Genomic DNA, 20,743 nt, shown 5'->3' on the forward strand with positions numbered 1-20,743 from the left:
TTATTGCTGCCTACTTAGTGAGGAAGAGTTGGAAGGCTACTTTAAAAGTACTTGTCTTCAATTTCACTATGAAGAAACTGTAGTATTATAAAAAACAGTCATCTCCTGAATAGACAAATGGACTCTTTGAACAAAAGTAAAGCAAGGAATCCACCTTTCTTCATACATGGTGACTAGCTGGAATATACAGAAAATTATATTGTAAGAACATTGGTTAGCAATTATACGTCTTACGACCTTATAGGTAGTTTATTCTGGAATGTCCGTTCTATTAGAAACTACCTGGGTAAATCTTTTCTTAAAAGCAAATCAAAATAGTTACCTTGGGTGTATTTAGAACACGTGCTGAAAGAGAGGAACTACAAATTCTGTGTCTTGGGGGTTGAACAACATTAGCTTATTGTTACTGTATTATGAAACAGATTTGATATAATTGTACTACTGAATTTTGAGTAGTGCTCTGACTCATCAGCTGCTCCTTTAATATTATAGTTCCTCCCGATATTTAGTATGAAATTGTAAAGACTCACATAGAAACTTAGTCCCAGATTTTGTATTATGTTAGTGTACTATGTGCATTTGGGGGTGTTTGAAAATAAAAGATACCTGTTAGTAATGAAACAGCATAAACAAAGAGTGTTTCATAATACAAGCTTTTTCCCTTAATAAGTAACACTGCTTATTTCACAAAGTATTTAAATGAAACTGTAGCTATATGCACAAAGTTTGAAATAAAAGAATTATTATTTTATCAGTATAGAATTCTATAATCAAGTAACTACAGCATTTTTAATTGCATATTCTATGTTTTTAATGTTTTGTGTGTGTATGCAATATGAAACAGAGCATTGCAAGAGGCTCATGGGCTTTAAGGATACCACTAAGTGACTCTCTCAGCTCGCAGTTGCTTTCTTCTTCATCCCCTCCTGCAGCTGCTCCTGATTAGCTGAAGATCAGGTGTCCTTGGTCACTTATAAAATCCAGCTGAGAAATTGATTAATTTCTCTAAAAGAGCTCAGGTAAAAGGAAGTATTTTCTTGTGAGTGGGCTCAGAGGGAGAGGGCCAGAGGTTATAAGCTGATTGATTAGATGTAGAGGAAAGTGTGTCTTCTTGAGAACCTGAGTAGCTATGAACGGCTTAGAAACTCCTGGAGTTCATCTTCTGTGAGAATGAGAAGAATAAAAATAGTTGAGAAGAAGCAAAGGCTTTTATTTTCTGATTTTCTTTGAAGTGTTTTTGTTTGTTCTCTGCTCTCTGACTGGAAGAGAGAGAGGTATAGTTGCCTGAGGTAGGTACTAAACAAGCCAAGTGACTGATGAGGAGAACTAACTTGGGAATAAAAAGCTGGAGTAGAAAGCCTGTGCTTTGCCAGTGAACAAGCAATGATTTCTTTAGGGAACCAAATCAACTGGTTTCTGAAACCAAATCAGCAGTGCTGAGACATTAGAAGTACTGAATACATCTGGCTGGTCTGTTGGAGTGCAAGGGTGTTCAAAGAGCCCAGAGCAAAACATTTGGTTTCCTTACCATTTTTTCTGGAAAATTGGACACTAAACTTCAAATGTTAAAGTTGTTTTTGTAAGGGTGTGCGGGTGTTCTGACTGCTAAAATGTAGAGTTCACAGAGTAATCGGTTTCCTTGTATCAATCATAAGGAATATTGCTGGAACTGATCCGTTTGTTCATAATTTTGCTGTGAAAGCTTGATTGTGACGCAGAAAGATCTTAGCTTAATTTACAATTCAAACTTTTATGTATAAAATAGCTTTAAGTTGATTGTGTCTCTGGAAAGAAGGAAAGCTAGATGAATTGGGTGAATTCAGAGGGACTTCTGAGTCCTATTATTTGTACCTCCTTTGTATTTTTGTATTGGGAGTAACGTGAGTGTCACTAAAGACATCGCAAGAAATTCCTTAGAGATGGTCCAGATGCGGTGTCCTAATTGAAGTTCAGTCTAACTTATTTTTCTCTTTGTAGTCTATTTTGTGCTGTCAGTTTGAGGTAAATAATTGTTTTGTTTCATTGTAGGGAAAGGTGAACATGGAAAGCCATACCCTCTTACAGAGGAAGACCATGATGATTCTGCTTATAGGGAAAATGGCTTCAACATATTTGTTAGCAACAATATAGCACTGGAACGATCCCTGCCAGACATCCGACATCCTAAGTATGTAAATTTTTTCTTGAACTACTTGATTCTAAGCTTTTATCTTTGTATATCTCTAAATAACCTGTTTTCCTGGAAGGTCAAACATAGACTCTATGCTGACAAAAAGGGACTGTTCCATTAAATAGGAAATGGAAAATTTATCACTTTTGTTAAATCATTTGCTCTATCTGTCTTTTAAAGTGACCTCTCATGTTATTAGTAACATGTTAAGACTACAGAAGGTCCCTTAATTGCAGAATTATTTTCATGGTATTTCTGGATAGTGATTTGTTAGGTACCAGTAAATAACATTTCACGTAGTTTTTTCAGGTTCTTATTTGGTAATCGCTGCAGCCCTTGGGGCTAGGGGGCAGGGTGACAAGTGGCATAAAAATTTTGGCTAAACGTTTGGACCTCTGTTCCCGAAATGTTTCTTTTGGTTTTGTTACATAAAAAGTGAAAGCAATCCAATAGCTACAGCTTATCAGGTGCTAATAATACAGCTGATATACGCAGTTGTTTAACCCTAGTCAGCAACCAAGCCCCACACAGCCACTTGCTTACTCCATCCACACTCGGGTGGGGGAGAGGATCAGAAGAGTAAAAGTGAGAAAACTCGTGGGTTGAGATAGACAGTTTAATAGGTAAAGCAAAAGCCACATGTGCAAGCAAAGCAAAACAAGGAATTCATTCACCACTTCCCATGGGCAGGCAGGTGCTCAGCCATCCCCAGGACAGCAGGGCTCCGTCACGTGTAATGGTTATTTGGGAAGAGAAATACTATAATGCCAAATGTCTTCACCCAAGTTATATATACTCAGCATGACATCGTATGGTATGGAATATCCCTTTGGCTAGTTGGGGTCAGCTGTTCTGGCAGTGTCCCCTCCGTTTCCTATCCCCCTCCAGCCCTCTCCTTGGCTGAACCTGAAAAGTCCTTGACTTCATATAAACATTACGTAGCAGCAACTATAAACATCAGTGTGCTGTCAACATTGTTCTCACACCAAATCCAAAACACAGCACTGCACCAGCTATTAAGAAGAAAATTAACTATCCCAGCTGAAACCAGGACAGCAGTGTAGAATTACATAAAAACAGAATGAACAATGATGAAAAGCACTTGCAGAATTTGGGCAGGTTAGATAATGGTATTGTTCCTTAATGGTAGTAATTGCCTAAAGAGAAATAGGATAAAGATTATTCTGAAAAATAACTACTGGGCTAAAAATAGTCATGCAATTCTCAGCAAACATAACTTGCTTTTCATGTTCTGTAATTTTTGGCTCCCTTATACGAAGAGTAAAGCTTTCTGTCTGTAACAGGAAAGGCAATCTACGCCTCTCTAAGCTTCTCACTGTAGTCCTTTAAGGTCATTCTGAGCTCTGAAGGGAGGGGTGATTTCGTCTGTCTATTTACATGGCGTTTTTCCCTCTTTTAATTGAGTGTTATGCAACTAGTGTGTGGGGGAAAGGTACAGGAGCGTGACAAAACTACTTGTCTCTATGTCTCTTGGATACAATTTCCTTTGTTATAGGATGTTTCAGGTTAAGATATCTACTCGCTTCTTAACCTTTACAATGTGAATTAGTTTGAAATTCTTCAGGGAACTGAACAGAACTTGAGAGCTTGACAGAAGTTCTCAGGAGGTGGAGGGGGAAGAATATCATGGCAACTAACATTTCTCACTCTGTCAGATGTGGCACTGTCCTTTTCAAAGAATGGACTGTATATACAAGTTTGCTTTGTCAGATTTTTTAAAATAATTCACAGTGGAGGAATTAACCAAGAAAATAATTTTTTAGCGGGAAAAAAAATATCTTTTGTTTCTTACTTAATTGCCATGTTGCATTATTGTGAGAAAACACTGTTTATCTTTTAATTTTTATATATTTATATTGTTTGTATAGAATTGAGTCAAAAGAAATAACTTTTTTTAATAAGTTGTATGTTCTGTATACTTTGTTTCCCTTCTATTTTGCCAGGTTACCTGAAGTTATTTATAGCTTCCATGAAGTTTGAGTTTTAATGTACAGCATCACATTGTTGTCATAATAAATATGCTCATCAAGCATCCTTCTCTATCAGCAAAGCTGCAGAGGACAATTACTAAATACAAAAGGAAGCTGACATGTTTATCCTCCCTTCGTGTGTTTGTAAGCTGCTCTTCTGGCAACTTGTTTCTCACCCGCTACTGTCCACACAGTCAATGACATTTCCATGCATGTCCCCAGAAGCAATGTCAGCAATGTGTTGTCAGAAGTGACATATTAGGAACAAGTCAGTGCTGCACCAGCCTTTCTCAGCCCCCTCTTTCCCCCGCACAAATCCTGAAGTGACTTCCACCTAAGCATCTCATTTGGGAAGCTTGAATCCTTGGGTATTTGCATCATTTTCATGTTCTAATTCAAATAGGTTCCTATGGCATTCAGTGTATGGTGGATGTTTTGGTAGTGTCCTGAGTGAACTGACTTGTTTCATGTCCTAATCTTCCTCATGTTAAACACTCATAACACAAGTACTCCCTTAGTTAATTGACTATATCACTCATCTAAATGTAAAGATCAAAAATGTTTTTGTGCTAAATTTGTGTACTTGGTAGTACACTGATTAAGGTGGCAAAGCTGGGTTCTATACTTGTAATGGTTACACCTTGAAGCAAGTCTGTATCTTGAACTTCCAAGACACAGAAGTCTGACAATGTTTTCTGATTTACTGTCGGAAACAAACCCGTCTCTCGGCTGCTGTGTGTTAAATATCATGCAGGCTAGTCTCAGACTGCACTTCACGTCTGCAAATACGTCTTCTCTTCAGAAGCGTGTGTGAAATATGAAGCAGTTTGTAGCTCATAAGGTTGCTGTCAGTGAAACTCATTGGAAAACTATGTAATTTTTATGCCAGAAAAGGGTATTCTTATTGAAATAAAGTTAGAGTATGTAATTCAGGTGATCTATAGCAGGCAAGATCTAGTTTGGTGAGTTTCTGAGTATTATGAAGGGCTTTTGCTTTGTGGAGATTTTAACTATCTTCTTTTCCATATTTGTGGGGGATACTATTACAGACTTAGAGACAGAAGATCAAAAATTCAATTTAGTATATACCATTTGCAAAGGGCCTTGTCTGCTGTTTCATGAAAAAGTGATCTAGGATTTGTTTTAAAGAACAAATAGAATAGTTGTATTGCCATCAGTAGAGATAATTCACAAAACGAACCTTCAAATACAACCCAAACTGAGTGGTGAATCCTGTAATTTGGATCAAATGTTATTTTAGTTGGAAAAGCTGCTACAGTAATTTCTGTATTTCTCTGATATAACTTCATGGAAATGTTTTATTTGAAAGTCTTAGCACAAAGGAATTTTAAGTCCCGCTTCTAAATTTTTGGTTTTCTGGGAAGTATGCAAAGGTAGCAGATAACCAAAATTTGGTCTTTTTAATCCAAAAGAACTCTTTCCTTGGATCTTTGGAAATTTGTCTCAGGTTTTGCAAAATACATCTTCTTGGAGGGGGAGGGGTGGAATTACGTAAATGCTTAGATCATTGATGTTTGAGAAATAGTTTTTCAATTTTTTTTTTCTTATAATCTTCTTGGGTTTTTTTTTCCTTTAAGTGTGATATTTAAAGCACTTCAGCAAGATCTTTTCAGATTGATGCTTCTTTCCTTTTTAAGACACTAAAATGTGTGCGCTGTAAAAAAAATCCCTAGAGAAATTTAACAGTTAACTTCTATTTTAAGGCTGACTTAAAAGCTTTCCTGTGTCCTTAGCATGTTTATATTGCATCCCTCTAATATTTATTTATGTCTTTCATAGCTACACTTGAATATTTTCTTCCATTTCCAAGTGGTCTTTGGTATCTTGTTTCTGTCTCAGTCTCGTGCAAAAGTCTTCTCACAGGTAGTGCTCTCGCCAAGTTACGCTAGCTAATTCCCTTTCTTTGCCCACAATCACCCCCAGCTTTTAAGTTGAGGGGGAAAAAAAAAAAAACAAACCCCAACTTTTCTATTTAACTCCAAATAACCACCTAAAACAGGATTATCATCTGATTATCGCCCAAGTTCATTGGGTTTCAAGGCTGATGTATTGAAAATAAGAGTTCTGGTCACCTAAAGTGGAAGGTGACGTTGAGTTTTGGGTAGTATTGAGAGTTGGCATTAGAATTACTATTTAAGACTTAGAAGTTCTGTACCAGTATGAAAAATATTTCAAAACCCACAGAATAGCGTTTGTCTTTTCACCTGCCCCGTGCCACTTTCTGCAGTCTGGAATACAAAAATCCTGTTAAAGCTAGGGAAAATTCTGACAGTATTGTTTTCTATTGTAGAGACAAATGCTACTTATTCTAATTATTGACTATAGCAGTTACCATTAATTCTTCTCTTCTCAACATTATTAAATATTCTGCAGTTCCTACCAGTTTTGTTCAAAAAAAAAAAAAAATCGAATCTGATTCACATTTTGAATTGTATTTAAAATGTGATTTTAGTGAGGCTTGGGGAATGATTGCAATCATCTAGTCTGAGAAGTGAATATAAATTTGGTGGTATTTCCTGTATCAAACGCCTAAGCCATTGTAAACTAGAGAATCCAACTTTTTAGCTTTTCATTCTTGAATCAAGGAATTCAAGTTAATTGCTGATATCTATTGAGTGGCGAGCATCATCATTTTAAATCTTTGCATTTGATGTACTTGTATAGCTTGATTTCAACAATAGGTTTCCTTTTAGCTACAATTTGTGGACTAATTGTTGGTAACTTGTGTAGTCACAGATCAGATGCACAAATTCTTGTTGGCTTGCCTGAATGATCATTCAGAAGAAATCCCATCCTTTTTAGGTTTCTCTGGGCAGAGATAGATTCATTTTGTACTGAAGTTTTTAATGTTCATATTGTACGTTAAGGACGCCCAACCTGGTTTTTGTGGTGTCTTGCTTTTAGCCTCTATGGGCTGGAGTCAGTGTTTCCAAGTGTTGTCTGCTTGTCTTGCTGTTGCTATGTGAAGTGGTGGCCCTTCACTGTCACTCCCAGCAGTATTCCTTTTCAGAAGTCCAAGCTATGCTCATTTTCCTTACACGTTAAATTTTTCACGGGCCTCAGAAGAAGTGCATTTTCATATTCAAAGAAATATGAGTGATTAACTAAAGGCTGTGAGGATCTTCTGTGTCCTGAACACTAATGAGATTTCTTTATAAATAATAAAAAAAAGCAAATTTCACTACCTGTTCTGCATAACTGAATTTCTCCAACTGTCCCTCCTTGTCAGTAGCAGAATCTGAGAGAATGCCTGAATGTTCTCGAAATATTTGAATGCAAAGTGATTGCTGTCCCTTGTATTTTTAAAAGAGGCTAAAATGAATATGCGATAAAGATTTCTTAGGGGGATTTCTTTGGGTTTTGTTCGGCTATATTTTTTTGTGTCTGAAATTGTTGCAGAGTTACCATTAATCCTTAATTTGTTTCTGTAAACTTTGAAGAAAGACTAGAATTACTAGATTCATGTGTGAAAGGGATATATTATGTAGTTACACAGTTAATCAGCAGTTTGTATCTGAATCCTTTAAAAAAATTTTGGTTATTGCATTGAATGTATTTAATTACTTTCTTTTTATAAATGCAGGGCATTTGTCACAGTTAAAGCTATGTATATTGTCCTTAAAATTTAATAATCCATCTTTAATCCAGTACTGCAAGACAGATTCCAATGAATTCACTTGGCATTCTATGATCTTAGGCTTAGGTTGTCCTGCTGCAAGACACTAAAAGAAAAATTAATCTAATTTAAGTATGCTGAACTTCACAATATTTAATAAGGCTTATGGAAATAATTGTTTGGATCCATCTTGTGCTGAATTTTTTATTATATCCTGGAATAAACTAAGAGAGTATAAAGTTTCTTTCTAGTTCTCATTTCACTGTGAGAAATCAGAAATGTCTTCATACGCACATCCATGCTGCATTGCTTCATACTGCTGTTTACTAGTGTTACCTTAACCTCATCTGGCCACATAGCAACTGGTTAGACTCAGATTATGCTTTTCGTAGGGTAGTGAGAAAGCTGGTGGTCATTACTCTGACCATATTTCAAAGCATTTTGTGTAATTACTGAATAATGTAGTGAAGATGGAAAGTCATGCAGTCCAAAATATTCTAGCCAATGTTCCTGTTTGCAAGCCTCACCAGATTGTTCTCTACAATGGCTTAAGAGCATCCTATTCAAAGTGCAGCTCCTCAAAACAGGATGAGGAATATTTTATACTTGAAAAAACTTGTGGCCTTCTGTCTCTGTCATGCCTTCTGTCAGTTCCTCTGCATGACATGTATTGGTAGTAACAAATAACGTGGAATAATTTCCAAGTACTTTCTGGGTGCTTTGTGTATCTCTTTGGAGTGGTTTTATGTTGTGTGGTTTGGTTTTGTTTTTGTTTTTTTTTATGGCAGCAACAGCTAAAATGTGGCTGAAGATTGATGTTTCCCTTTCTATCCTTTTGGTGATAAAGAGGCTGCAGTGTTTAACAGGCCAGCTCAGAGTCCAAGCCTGATGGGTCTGTTTCTGTTTACTGAAATTAATTTGTTAAAAAAAAAAAAAGCAAGCTGTTTATACAACTGGAGGAAAGTATTGCTTGTGTGTTTAGATGTCTTGCATGTTACTTAGAATCCAGTAAAGCCTCCCACGCTGCTCAGAACATAGCAAGCTGCAGTAAACCGAACTGTGAAATCTAAACTTAATAGAGACAGGAATACTGAAGGATATTTACCCTCCAGCCAGTTCTGTGCATGTGGAATAGCTGAGTCTATTAGCATTTGACAGTGGTTAAAGCCAGAACTTTTAACTCTCAAATAATACAATACGAAAATTGGAAAGTACATGTAACTTCTCTAAGATCTGTGAGAAAGGTAGAAAGTTCTGGGGATCTTTACCTTTGCATTTCACAGGTGAAAGTGATGTTATATGCTGTTAATTTAATAGTTTTATGAAAAGCCTCAGTATACCTTCCTTTTTCTTACATGTCCATTGTTGCTTCCTCTCCAAATATTTTTTTTCATGTGGTTAGGCATGTATCTAATGTGAATTTGCGTAAAACTGGATATTTTATAAGCAAATGAAATTTCAGCTCTCACATTAAGAAAACACAGCAAGTGCCAGCAGTACATTCTCACTGGCAACAACATGAGCCATTATACCTCATGTAGTAAGGACAACAATGTGCAGCAAAGCTGGAATGAAAAAGCAACTTCTTTCTATATTGCCAGGTTTGATTATGAATAATCCCATCAAACTAATCTTCTAAAGACTGCGCTGGCTACAAGATGTGTTAGCAAGCATGAGAACTTACTGATCATGTTGGCACGTGTGATCCATGACGCCTATGAGTGGCACTCTCTGTGTTTGCTCCCATGTCTCTACCAGCTGTCGTTTTGGTGTTAGTAGGCACTGGTCAGACCCAGTAGTGTCTTGCCCATTATTTTGTCTCATATATTGTGTATGAGAGGTAATGTTGAGAGGGAGGTGTGAGTCGGGTCACATATTGCCGTGAAAGGGAGTGGAGAAGAGATGCAAGTTGGTCACAAAAGGACTGTCTTAAAATAATTAAGCAATCTGGACACAGTAATGTCCATGAGCTCTGATGGGATATACCCATAAATCCTGAAGGAACTGATACCATTTTGAGGCCACTCTCAACTGTCTTTGAATGATTATGGCAATTGGGAGAGGTACTTGAGGACTGGCACAAAACTGGGAGTAGTGGCTGATACGCTGGAGGATTCCTAGAAGCCCTTTGGAATAGCTTTGGAATGGAAGGGCAAGCAGTAAAAGGATAATTAGGATTTCTGAAATGGAAGTTAAAGGGTAATTGAATGTCATGGGTTGGTTCATTCCTGAAGTAGCGTGCTTAAAATGCACTTAGAGATGACAGAAAACTGAGATTCTAATCCTGTTTCTTCTTCAGCCAGGAAAATGCATCTAGGCTCAAAACAGGGGCTTCTTACTGATCCTGTTACGGTCTGCCTGACTTTTGAGATACAATCAGATAAGTGTGCTTGGTGTGAATGAAAGAATTTTTAGTACATTGATATTTCTGTATCTTCTCTATCAAAAAAAAAAAAAAAAAGGTGGTTTGAGGGTATGTATATGTTATATAAATAGGACTGCTTGCGGATATTTTGGAATTCATAGATAGTAAAGTGCAAGGTTTAAGCTGAAATATAATTATAGTATGAAGATATCTGCTGATGTAAGTTTGTGAGGGATTTTGAGATGGTACAAAGTTACTATATATATTCTTTTTTTTTTTTTTTTTTTTTTCCCCAAGCCTAGATTTAATATGTATGGATGAGTAGATAAGTTTCATAAAGCATGTTAGTGATTTATTTTTTAATTTTTTGGTAAGATGTTTCCATGAGTGACGATGGTTTTATGCCTCACTGTCACGTAAAACAAAGCTTTGCAAACATAAACGGGCTTTGTGTCACAAGGCTTATCTGCCCGCTGTGTTCTTCCCTCGGTTAGAGAAACTTTTTAGTTGGAAGAATGGAGTGAGGCAAACTCACTGACTTTGATGTCTCTGAAGACATGCAGTACTGCTAGAAAGACTGTCCACAACAGACCAAAATGATGTAACGTGCCATAAAGTAGCGAGCACCTAATTCAGCTTGATCAGCTTTGATTAAGTCCACACTGAGGGAAACCTACATAGAGAATGCCGGGCTTTGCTTGTCTAGTTTACAAGCTGTTTATTAGTGCATTTAATAGCAATTATGCAAAATATTTCTACTGTACAATTTAATCTTCTGGGGTTTTTTCCACCCATGAAAATAGTAATAATGTTTTAAGAGAAGGTTTATTTGTTCTAGTAGGGAAAAGTGTTGTGACGTTTATTGAGACCATACCCAGTAATGCCTGCTTGCTTCCCAGCTGTGAGCCACGGTGAAAATAAAGATTACTTCCCTTCCATCAGCTCACACCCAAGCTAATTTTACAGCCTTGTCAAATGGCAGCAGAAATTGCTAGTTATCACTACTTTATCAGGCTCGGCTGACAAGGCTAGATTTGAACAGAAACATGGTGTGACTGAAGCTTAGTGCTGTAAATTGAATACTTTGACATGCTAAGACAATTACTATGTAAATCTTCACTGGAAAATGTTTTGTCCTGGTAGCTTGTAGAGGGCTTGTCAGTAGCTGGGAGCCCAGTGGGTGCTGAAGTTCCTTTATTAAAAGGGAAAGAAAAGGTCAGATCCGAAAAAGCAGCTCCTCTAAGAGCGTGTGCAGACAAAGCCAGTGGGGGAAAAGAAGGTTGAAAAATCTTTCTGTTTTGCTCTAACTTTCTCTGGCACTTCCTGTAAGAGGAGAAAATTGGAAGTGGGCTACTTCTGTGATCCAGTAACTGCCATAGTAGGCTGCTACCTGGCTGCTTAAATGCAGCAAAGGGATGTCTGCAAGACATTTAACTTGTCTTATGCTATTATCTATCAGAAAGGGTGGTTGATGTATCTAGAAGGCACAGAACCTGGTAACTGGCCAAGGCATTGCTATTGGCATCCCTTAATGTGCGTAAAATATTGTTGTTGTTATTATATCCACAGGGTCAAACAAATTGCTGCTTTTATGAATCGGCTTTTGCTGTAAAGTAGCTGAAGTGATGCCAGCCCTTTTTCATCACTTCAGAAGCCCGTTCTCTTTCATTTGCTCTTCTACAGAGTCAGTAGACTTCTGCATGTTTCTGTAAAGGTGGAGAACTTTGCAGTTCTACATCTTGTCTTAAGCTAGTGTGATGTTTTAGGAATTTTTTCCCTACTTATAAACTCCGTCAGGGAATTAAAAAGAGCTATCCCTATCTCTTGAATTAAAAGGATGCTATTTATTTTTGCCCATTAGAGCAGCAGTATTCAGTAGTGTATAACAAGGAAGTGTAATTGTAACTCCTTTTTACTACCTCCTCTTTTTCTGAGTAGTCCTTTTTTCAAGTTGTACTTTATTACTGCCTGCTGCAAATAGCTTCTAGGTGTTTCTGTGACATTTTTTTTTTCTCCTCCTTGGGCAGGTTAATATTTTGGGAGTAGAGGAATTTCTTACTGCTCTTTTAACCTTCTAAAAGTCCCCCTGCAACTTTGAAATGAACTCTAAAATTGTTTTATTCAGAAACTTGGTTTTGATTCTTGTTTCAACCCAGCAGCAGAATTCTGTATCTCAAAGGAATAACTAAATCAGTATTAAGTGTTTGAAAGGGAGTTAAAGGGTGTGACAGTGTGTCATTTTTATGAATAAGCCTTGAACTGGAGCCAAATACCCGGTTGCAATAATAAACTATAGGAAAAGCATACCAAATACAAAGCTGGTAGAAATTTCCCCTTTGTCAGTTACGTATATTTAACATTTTTCACTATGCAAATTATTTAGAAATAAATTCTACCGTACCTTTTTCAAAGAATTTTTATTTCGTAGTAACCATTTTCTAGTGACTCTTTGGTAGGTGTGTATAATAAACAGCATTTTGCAGCTTTTCAGGTTCAGTTTTTCAAAACAGTAGTATATACATACTTGAATCATACATAGTACTGAGTAATGTATCTAATAATGGAAGGGAGAGAGGAAGGAGATTCGTTGGACAAGATAGTGAAGCGGTACTTACTGCTGTGAAAATTAATTTGGAAACAGCCCTGGTAGAGAGGTCCTCTGTTTTTAAAAATCTCATCTGAAAGTCTCAAAGGGACACATTTAATGATGTAGTAGTGTTCTTTGATAAGAAATATCAGATAAAGTTCTGAAATATCATGGAAAGAAAATCAAGATTAATAAAGGGTAGCAATATTTTAAAGTATAATTCAAGGTTCATAACTCTTGATTCATGATGATAATCTGGAAAATGTCATTATATCTCTTTCACCAGAAAATTCATCTGGTGCCAATTTTTTTCATACATATGTACACAAGTGTTTGTGTCTGTAAAATATTTTTCTGGCAAAGTCAAAAGTGCTAATGTTATTTCATAATTCTGCGAATTTCTGCAAGGGAAATGCCTAACGTCCCTTGCACGTTCTCATTTTCTGAATTCCCTTTGTTCTGAATGCTAATTTAATAAGTTCAGTAAGAAAATAGAGGTGTGAGCTACTTACCTAGCAGGATGACCGTTGCTTATCATCGTTATTTTCTTCCTAGGTATTTCTACCATTACATTTGTATATAATTTTCAGACTTACACAGAAATTATTCTGAGATTTAAGGGTTTATTAAATAATATGTTTGCAGAAATCTATTAATATTTATGCTAAGAAATTGTCATTAGCTACTGAACCTATCATTCAGCATTGTTCCACAAATAAGTGCTGCTGTGCTCCACTTAAGTATGTGATGTTTAAGTACAAGAAAAGACACATCTCTCAGAAAGCATGCATAGTACTTTATTAAGGTCAGTCTGCAGCATTCTATTATAGTTAAGTAGTAAATGTTTATGCTGAATTGGAGTGCTTTTCTAGTTTAAATCATCAGGTTCTTCTCCTCCTTGAATAGTATTCCTGCCATGAGTCCTAGATACAGACAGTTGTTTCTTCATCCCCTTACCTGCTCCCAACTTGTTGATTCAGGTATTTGATACTGCATTCTTGAGATAAATGACCTTGTTTTCCAAGGTCTTAAAATAATCTTCTTTTAATGGCAGCCACTTACTCAGAAGTACAATCAAAAAACTAGTTATGATTTGACTGAACTTTGTCTAAACAGTTCTGCATTTGTAAGTGTCTAGGGCAAGTACATGGTTTTAAAAATACAAAAAAAAGTAATGAACTACACACTTCCTTCAAATTAAAAAATAAAAAGGCCACCTGGAGAACACAATGGATTTCCACTTCCCCTTTGCCTTTATAACGGTACCACAACTCAGTAGGATTATACTGCAAAGACAAATTGTTTTGGTTTAATAGCTATATATACACACGTACTTGCCATATAGAGTAATGGTAAACTAGGTTTTTCCCTTGTTCTGTGTGTTCTTTTCTGAGTACAAGCTCTGTGTGTGTGTGTTTAGGGTTGGAAGGAGATATCCTTAAGAGTAGCTTGTGTATTAGTTGTATCTTCAGGCTTACTAGGAGGAAATAGAATAGGCATATCGGTGCAGTATGCATGTCTGATACAAATATTCTCACAGTTACATAGTGCTAGAAACCATAACCAAAATAAAAATGTCGCTGTGAAAGTCAGTAGTGAGTGGAGTCCCTGCCTACGAGAAAGCAGGTATTGGGAAAAGGCTGTGTGAGATTTTTCTGCCTATGCTACTAATCTTCACTTAGACCTAATTGCTGAAAGTCACTGGCTCTTAAAATGTGGGATATCGCATGGGTATGATGAAACTGCATGGTGTAAGAATGAGATAACATTCCCATATATAGCTGGGTTCCAGTTCTGGCCATGAAACAGGTAAGCTGCTTGAATTCACCACCCTAGTCTGTCAGTTTGTAAAGCTAGGAATAATCCCAAATCCACCCTCTGTAGAAGACTGGAGCCTCGGGTCTATTTGGTTAGGATGTGCCACAGGATGTGCAGGTGCCTCCTGTCCCACTGCACTGGGTGCTGATGGTGTAGTGTGGCATATACCTAGAGATACAAGCATGAATGGGAACTAAAACGACTGATCAGGATCTCTCAGAATACTTGGGGGAAGACCGCACCAAATGTTGAACAATTAACCCTCCAGTTCTGTAAGTGGTCACTTACCAGCCATTGAAGAGGAGGCTGCATTAGTCATGTAACTGAACAAGGGAAACTGAGGAAAAGGTAGTATGAGGTTTCCTAAGTCTAGCAATTTAACTTATTAGGGAGCTGTTACCTCAAATACAACTTCGTCTGTTCCTGAGCAAAGTAAATGAATAGTACATTAAACATTAAAAACTAAAAAATCTACTGAGCTATTTGGTTGTCTGAGGAAGCACAAGTATGGAGGTAAGGATAAAAGGGAGGAAAAATATAATGAAAATGGTCAAATAATAGGCTCTTAGCATCCTTAAATATTTATCCTTTTGTCAGTATGGGCATGATAAGTATACATACATAGCCAGGCGTGGTTGCTGAGAATGCTTTCATGGAATTTGTGATCAAAACTGAAGCAAAAAATCAGTTTGGTTTCCTGATTTCAAGTTGACTGATTTATTTTTCTACTCTCACTCCCATAGGCAAAATCATCAAATTTCCTGGGAGGTTTTTCTTCTGAGACTTTGCATGTGTTTGTTCTAACACATACTTCATTTAGACAAGCTATTTTATAACACATACAGAACCAAGTTAACAGTCAAATGACTGTCTTCATCTTCATTTATCATTCAAATCAAGCTTGTTCCTGTAAACTTCTGATGAGGTATTTTAAAAGGTAATCCAGATTAAAATACTACTAGGATAAAAACTGGTCCTGATGGAAGCAAATTAAAAATAACAAATAATACCTTTAGTATTAAAAAATATTTTGAGACTTAGCAGTTTTGCACCCTTTTCTCATTTCCCCACCAAAAAAAAAAAGTTTCATTTTAATTCCTTAATCAGAATATGATGTGATACTAAAGCTCTACAGTAATACAATAATTCTAAACCATAGTTGCATTATGATTTGATAATGAAAAGGATACCATAAGGTAACATTCATTGACATAAACTATGTTACAATCTTTTCTAATGCTGAGTTACATCTTGGAGAAAACTCTTACTCAACTGAAAGTGGCTCAACTGCATATCCTGTCTGACTTACATCTACCAGCCTTCTTTGAATATCTATTTTAGGATTTATTTCCAGGCCTTTGTGGATTTCCTAGTATTCCAAGCTTTAATGAAAGTCAGTATGTTCTTTGGACACTTTATTCTGCCATTCAAACTACCTGAATAACACTTACTGTCCACATAGTGCCTACATTTGTTTAAAGTGTGCAAGTAACTTGCAGCCTTCAGATAGGGGCTGACAATTAAGAGTTCATGTGTGCAAGTAGTATGGCTTTCTAAATTGATACAAAATTTTCCACTGAAATTTTGAGGCTTGGAAAATAATTTTTTTTGCTCAGCAGTATTTGAAATATTTCTATAGGAAGTCAGTTCAGTTTCATTTAACGTATTATACCATAATTCAGAAACTTTACTTAATGAGTATTAGTGCTAATTTAAACTGGATGGTAATGGTAATCTTTTAAACCTAGCATTTTTCCTTTCTACAGTAAACCTTGCTTTATTTTTTAATAAATTTTGGTTAACATTGCATTATTCAGAAAATATGAAAAACTTGAATTATAATTTCTCATTTCTTTGTAGAATCAAGAATCTCACTTTTAAAATATTCATTCCACATGTTAGTTAAGCTATTAACCAAATTAATTTTAGAAAGTAGACATACTGAAATCAGGCTCTGCATTTTGCCTGGGAATGCTTAAAACACTGTTGTTAGGATTATTTTGGTGAGAGCAAAAAGCATGTAGTCTTGAAAGTATGACTTTATGGTGGCTGAAAAATAAAATACTTATTTAAGAGAATCTTGGAACCAGCATAAGAAATAAAGCAAGAGTAGTTTGAACCTATGATCAAATTTTTATGTCAGCACCTCTCCAAATGCACTTTTAAATTTTTGGTAGTGAACTAGTGTTGAAAGAACACTTCCAAAAGTCTTTGATGCTGATTCAATATTGTTGCAGTTAATGGCAAAAATATCTTTCTAGTAGCTTATCTGATAACTTGCGAATGCTTCTTAGTTTTAAACATTCTCATCAGTAAAACAATGAGTTGAAATATTAGATAAGAAATCTATTTATGTCAAGTTCTGTGGCTTTATGTCAAATACCGTTGCGTATTAAACCTGTTATCTTTTCTGCTTAATACATGAACTGAACATCTGCCTTGACTGGTTTATTCTATGTCATAGGCATCATTAATAAATTTAAATATAATAATAGTTTATGACAATGAACTTCACTCTGACCTAGTGACATGATGACAAGTTCTTTGTTCTAGACACAAAGACCTGATCGTTATTTCAAAGACTAGCAATGGCTTACAAGAAGCAATGTCTGTGCTTCCAAGTAGTAGTCTTGCAGCCAGGGTATTTGGCATCACTTCTAAAATGCAGGATATGAAGAACCACACTGATGGATTTTGAACAAATGCTGCATGCATATATGATTATTCTCTTGGTAAATCCAGTCTCTCAGCAGTGGCTGTCTAATTGCATCTTCATTGCAATTCCTGGGCCTTTCCTGAGCATTACAGTTATTCATCAGATCTGTCCTGCTGCCCAGCACAGCACAGAGCCAGCTATGCTCTGCTGTAGATAATGCTGAATACAACTTAAAATAAAATGGATTTCTGTGTTATGCCTTCTAAAACATAGTGATCTTCTGTTGTAGTTATGCCATAGTTAGTCTTATGTCAGAAAGCAAGGGGCCAAAAATGAGCAGAATTTAGCTTGCTGAAGAAAGGCAAGTAGACCATCGCTATGAAACTTAACAGGCCATCTTAACAATAGAAGATGGTGAAATTTAACATTTCATTTCTGTGAGTTTGAGAATCTGACCAGCTCTTCTGAGAAAAGTAGGAAAAAGGCATTTTGGTCATTTGTGGCTCTTACTAAAAATCTATTCACATATAGCCAGGTACCTTTGCACTGGCTATCAAAGTAAAAGTAAATATAAATGAGAACTGAAGGTTAAAGTGGAATGATGGTAAGATGTTTTCCTCTTTTTGCTTCTTTAGGGTTAATAGAGCAATCTATTCTGTAGGAAGAAAGAGTTTTAAGCTGAGTCTATCAATGTTGCTTCTCCTTCTCAAACTTAAACTACGCAATTACTCTGAAACCATTGATGAGAATATCCAAGTCCAGTCACCTTCCCCATCTGTATGTACTTAAGATTACAATATTGACCATGCAAATACACAAATTTCAGTACAACCTCTTTCAAGAGGTATGTTGTTACACAGAGGGGCAATATTTATTTTTTAAAAAAACAATATTCTCATGTATTTGGGTGTGTTTCCTATTTTTTTCCCCTCCTTACTGTTTAGAAGTTGCAGTCTGGTGTGTGGCATTCTTTTGCTTGGTTTTATGGGGCATTTTTAGGTTTTGTTTGTTGCGTTAGGTTTTTATGGAGATGGAGGGCTTGCTAGTTCTAAGATCATACTTACTGGGAGTTCAAGATTTTTTTCCTTTGCCATTTTTCTTTCAATAGTACTATAAGAATTACATGTACACATAGTAGTTACATTTGTTCTAGTTCAAGACACATCATTGTCGGCAAACAGCTGGCAACAGCAGGGGGTGGTTGTGGTAGATGGTTTCCTTAATTTGCCAGCTGAAACAGCTACATGTTAGTAATGGGCTTCCTTTGTTGCACTTCCTACAAATAAGAAAAATAATTTTTAGTTAATTCAAATGCTGCATTGTATTTTTTTCCTTCCAAAATGTTAGAATATAGGCTTAGCCTTTTCTGTCACTAGGTAATGAGCACTGTTTTCTCCAGAACTTCACGTACTTGCAAAGCAACTGCCTTTTCCCCAGTATGCATATGTGTCCCACCAGCAAACTGGTTATTAAAAAGTTTCCAAAAGTATTATTTTTGCAGACAGCTTGTCATTAAACTCATTGTTTCCACGTTTTAGGAAGAAATCTCTGAATTACAAATTTAAATCTTTTTTTTTTTTTTTAGGAAGGCATCCAAAAACTTGATTGTTCATTCACAACTACATAAAAGTTAGTATTTTGCAAATATAACTGTAGTACCTGTGAGGGTTTATTATTTCTCTGGAGCATTTCTTCAGTGTGTTAGCTGTACAATAAATCGCTAAATATTGATTTTGAAGTGACATTTATAAAATGGAAATGCAAAATAAGCTGCAAATATATGTAAATCAACATTATAATCTACAGCGGCTATTGATATGCATAGTTATTCTTTCTGAAAAGCAGCAAAGATACCTATACATTTTTAAACATAGTTGGTTGGGGATTTTTTTCTTCTGCTTTTGTTTATTGTAAAGGTGATGTGTTGCTGCTTGTACAGATACCTTTATCAGGACTTGACCTTTCTCCTGGGGAATGTGAAATCATTCAGTTACTTTGTCCCAGAGCTGAAAATGCCGTGTTAAAAACAGAGGAATCTGTCCCTTCCCCCTCCCCTTTTTATTTTTTTCCAAAAAAAGAGAGATCCTATGAGTTTCAGTAACCTAAACATTAGTTATGAAATATTCTCAGTCAGTTGAGAAACTGAATTGTAAGACCATTATTTATCTTTGAAGAATGGTCTTTTTGCTCAGATGTGTAAGCAACACAGTAGTGAAAATTGTAAAGATAGGCACTGATGTTACATTGATGCTCTTCAGCGAAGATGCTGAAGGTGCAGTGCTTTCCTTTCAAAAATGAAAGGTTAAGTTGTATTAATTGTATCAGTCTGTGTTTTCAGATTCATGTGTGGTTTTATCTCTCTAATAGCAGCAATCGTTTTGGATATCTAGATGTGGAGTTGTATTTGTGGATGTTGTTGTTTTGCATATTGCAAGCACATCACCCAGGATAATGGTGCAGTTTTCTAGAGTTTGTCTTTCGGTATAGTACACTGTTATTGCAAATTTTGCCCTGGTATGGACAAAAAAAGGATCATTTCACATTTTCTTTTGCTTCATATTATGTTTCAGAAATATTTCTGATAAGAGGATTTGTTTTCTGGAAATAACATTGTAGAAGATATGTCCTCTGTCATTTTGCAGGAAAGTTTCCAGTGAAGGAAAAGAATCTAATTCCAGCCAGTTAAATTTTCATTCATTCACCTTAAATTTGTCATTGTTCAGATTTATTGTATGTTGTAAGCAATATAAGTATTTTAACTAGTTATTGTCACATGAAAGTACTGATTGATTACACTGTTGGATTTTATGCTAGAAACAATGATGGTTGAATGTCCCAAGTGATTGGCAGTGTATGCCAACTCAGACTCCTCAGTATGCTTATACAAATATTTTCTTGTTTCTCCAGCTGTAAGCACAAGGTGTACTTGGAAAAGCTACCAAATACTAGCATAATTATCCCATTTCATAATGAAGGCTGGACTTCACTCTTGCGAACAATACACAGTATTATCAACCGCACTCCAGACAGCCTGATAGCAGAAATCATTCTTGTGGATGACTTCAGTGACAGAGGTAAGGTTTTTTTTAACTCAAAACTTGTAATGCAGTGTGGTTCTTATAGAAACTAAAAGGGAAGCATGAAGTGAGCAGACCGTAGCTGCTGGACTGCTTGCTGTGCGTAATAATGTTTACTTGTGAGCTGGAATAAATGTGTGTAAGTGGCTTTTGGTTTACTTTGCATGACTACTGAAATTCACGGTAAAAGGAAGAGACTGAACTGTTCATTGACACTTATTAATATAGTAAGTTTAATGTATTATTTCTGAAATACTGCAGATTTTGGTGTTTCAACATTTTTTCCTTAGGCTTCCCTTTTACTCCAAAAGCCTATTAACTGACAATTTTGGATGCAATTCATTTAGATTTTAATCCTGGAAATTTATTGAGTTAGACAGCTTCATATACTAGGACAAAATAGCCATACAGATAAATGAGACCCTTTTGAGTGGAATGTGAA

General features: G+C 36.1%; 1 protein-coding gene across 1 annotated transcript in view; it reads left to right on the top strand.

The window, feature by feature from the left end:
* The window catches only part of GALNTL6 (polypeptide N-acetylgalactosaminyltransferase like 6), a 485,739-nt gene that overhangs the window by 194,832 nt on the left and 270,164 nt on the right, over window positions 1–20,743 (top strand). Inside the window, exons 3-4 of the mRNA XM_056326843.1 lie at window positions 2,029–2,167; window positions 20,132–20,298. Of these exons, the coding sequence (XP_056182818.1) occupies window positions 2,029–2,167; window positions 20,132–20,298 (306 nt within the window). The remainder of the gene's footprint in view (window positions 1–2,028; window positions 2,168–20,131; window positions 20,299–20,743) is intronic.

This window comes from Falco biarmicus, chromosome 1, assembly GCF_023638135.1.
Source record: "Falco biarmicus isolate bFalBia1 chromosome 1, bFalBia1.pri, whole genome shotgun sequence".
Lineage (NCBI taxonomy): Eukaryota > Metazoa > Chordata > Aves > Falconiformes > Falconidae > Falco > Falco biarmicus.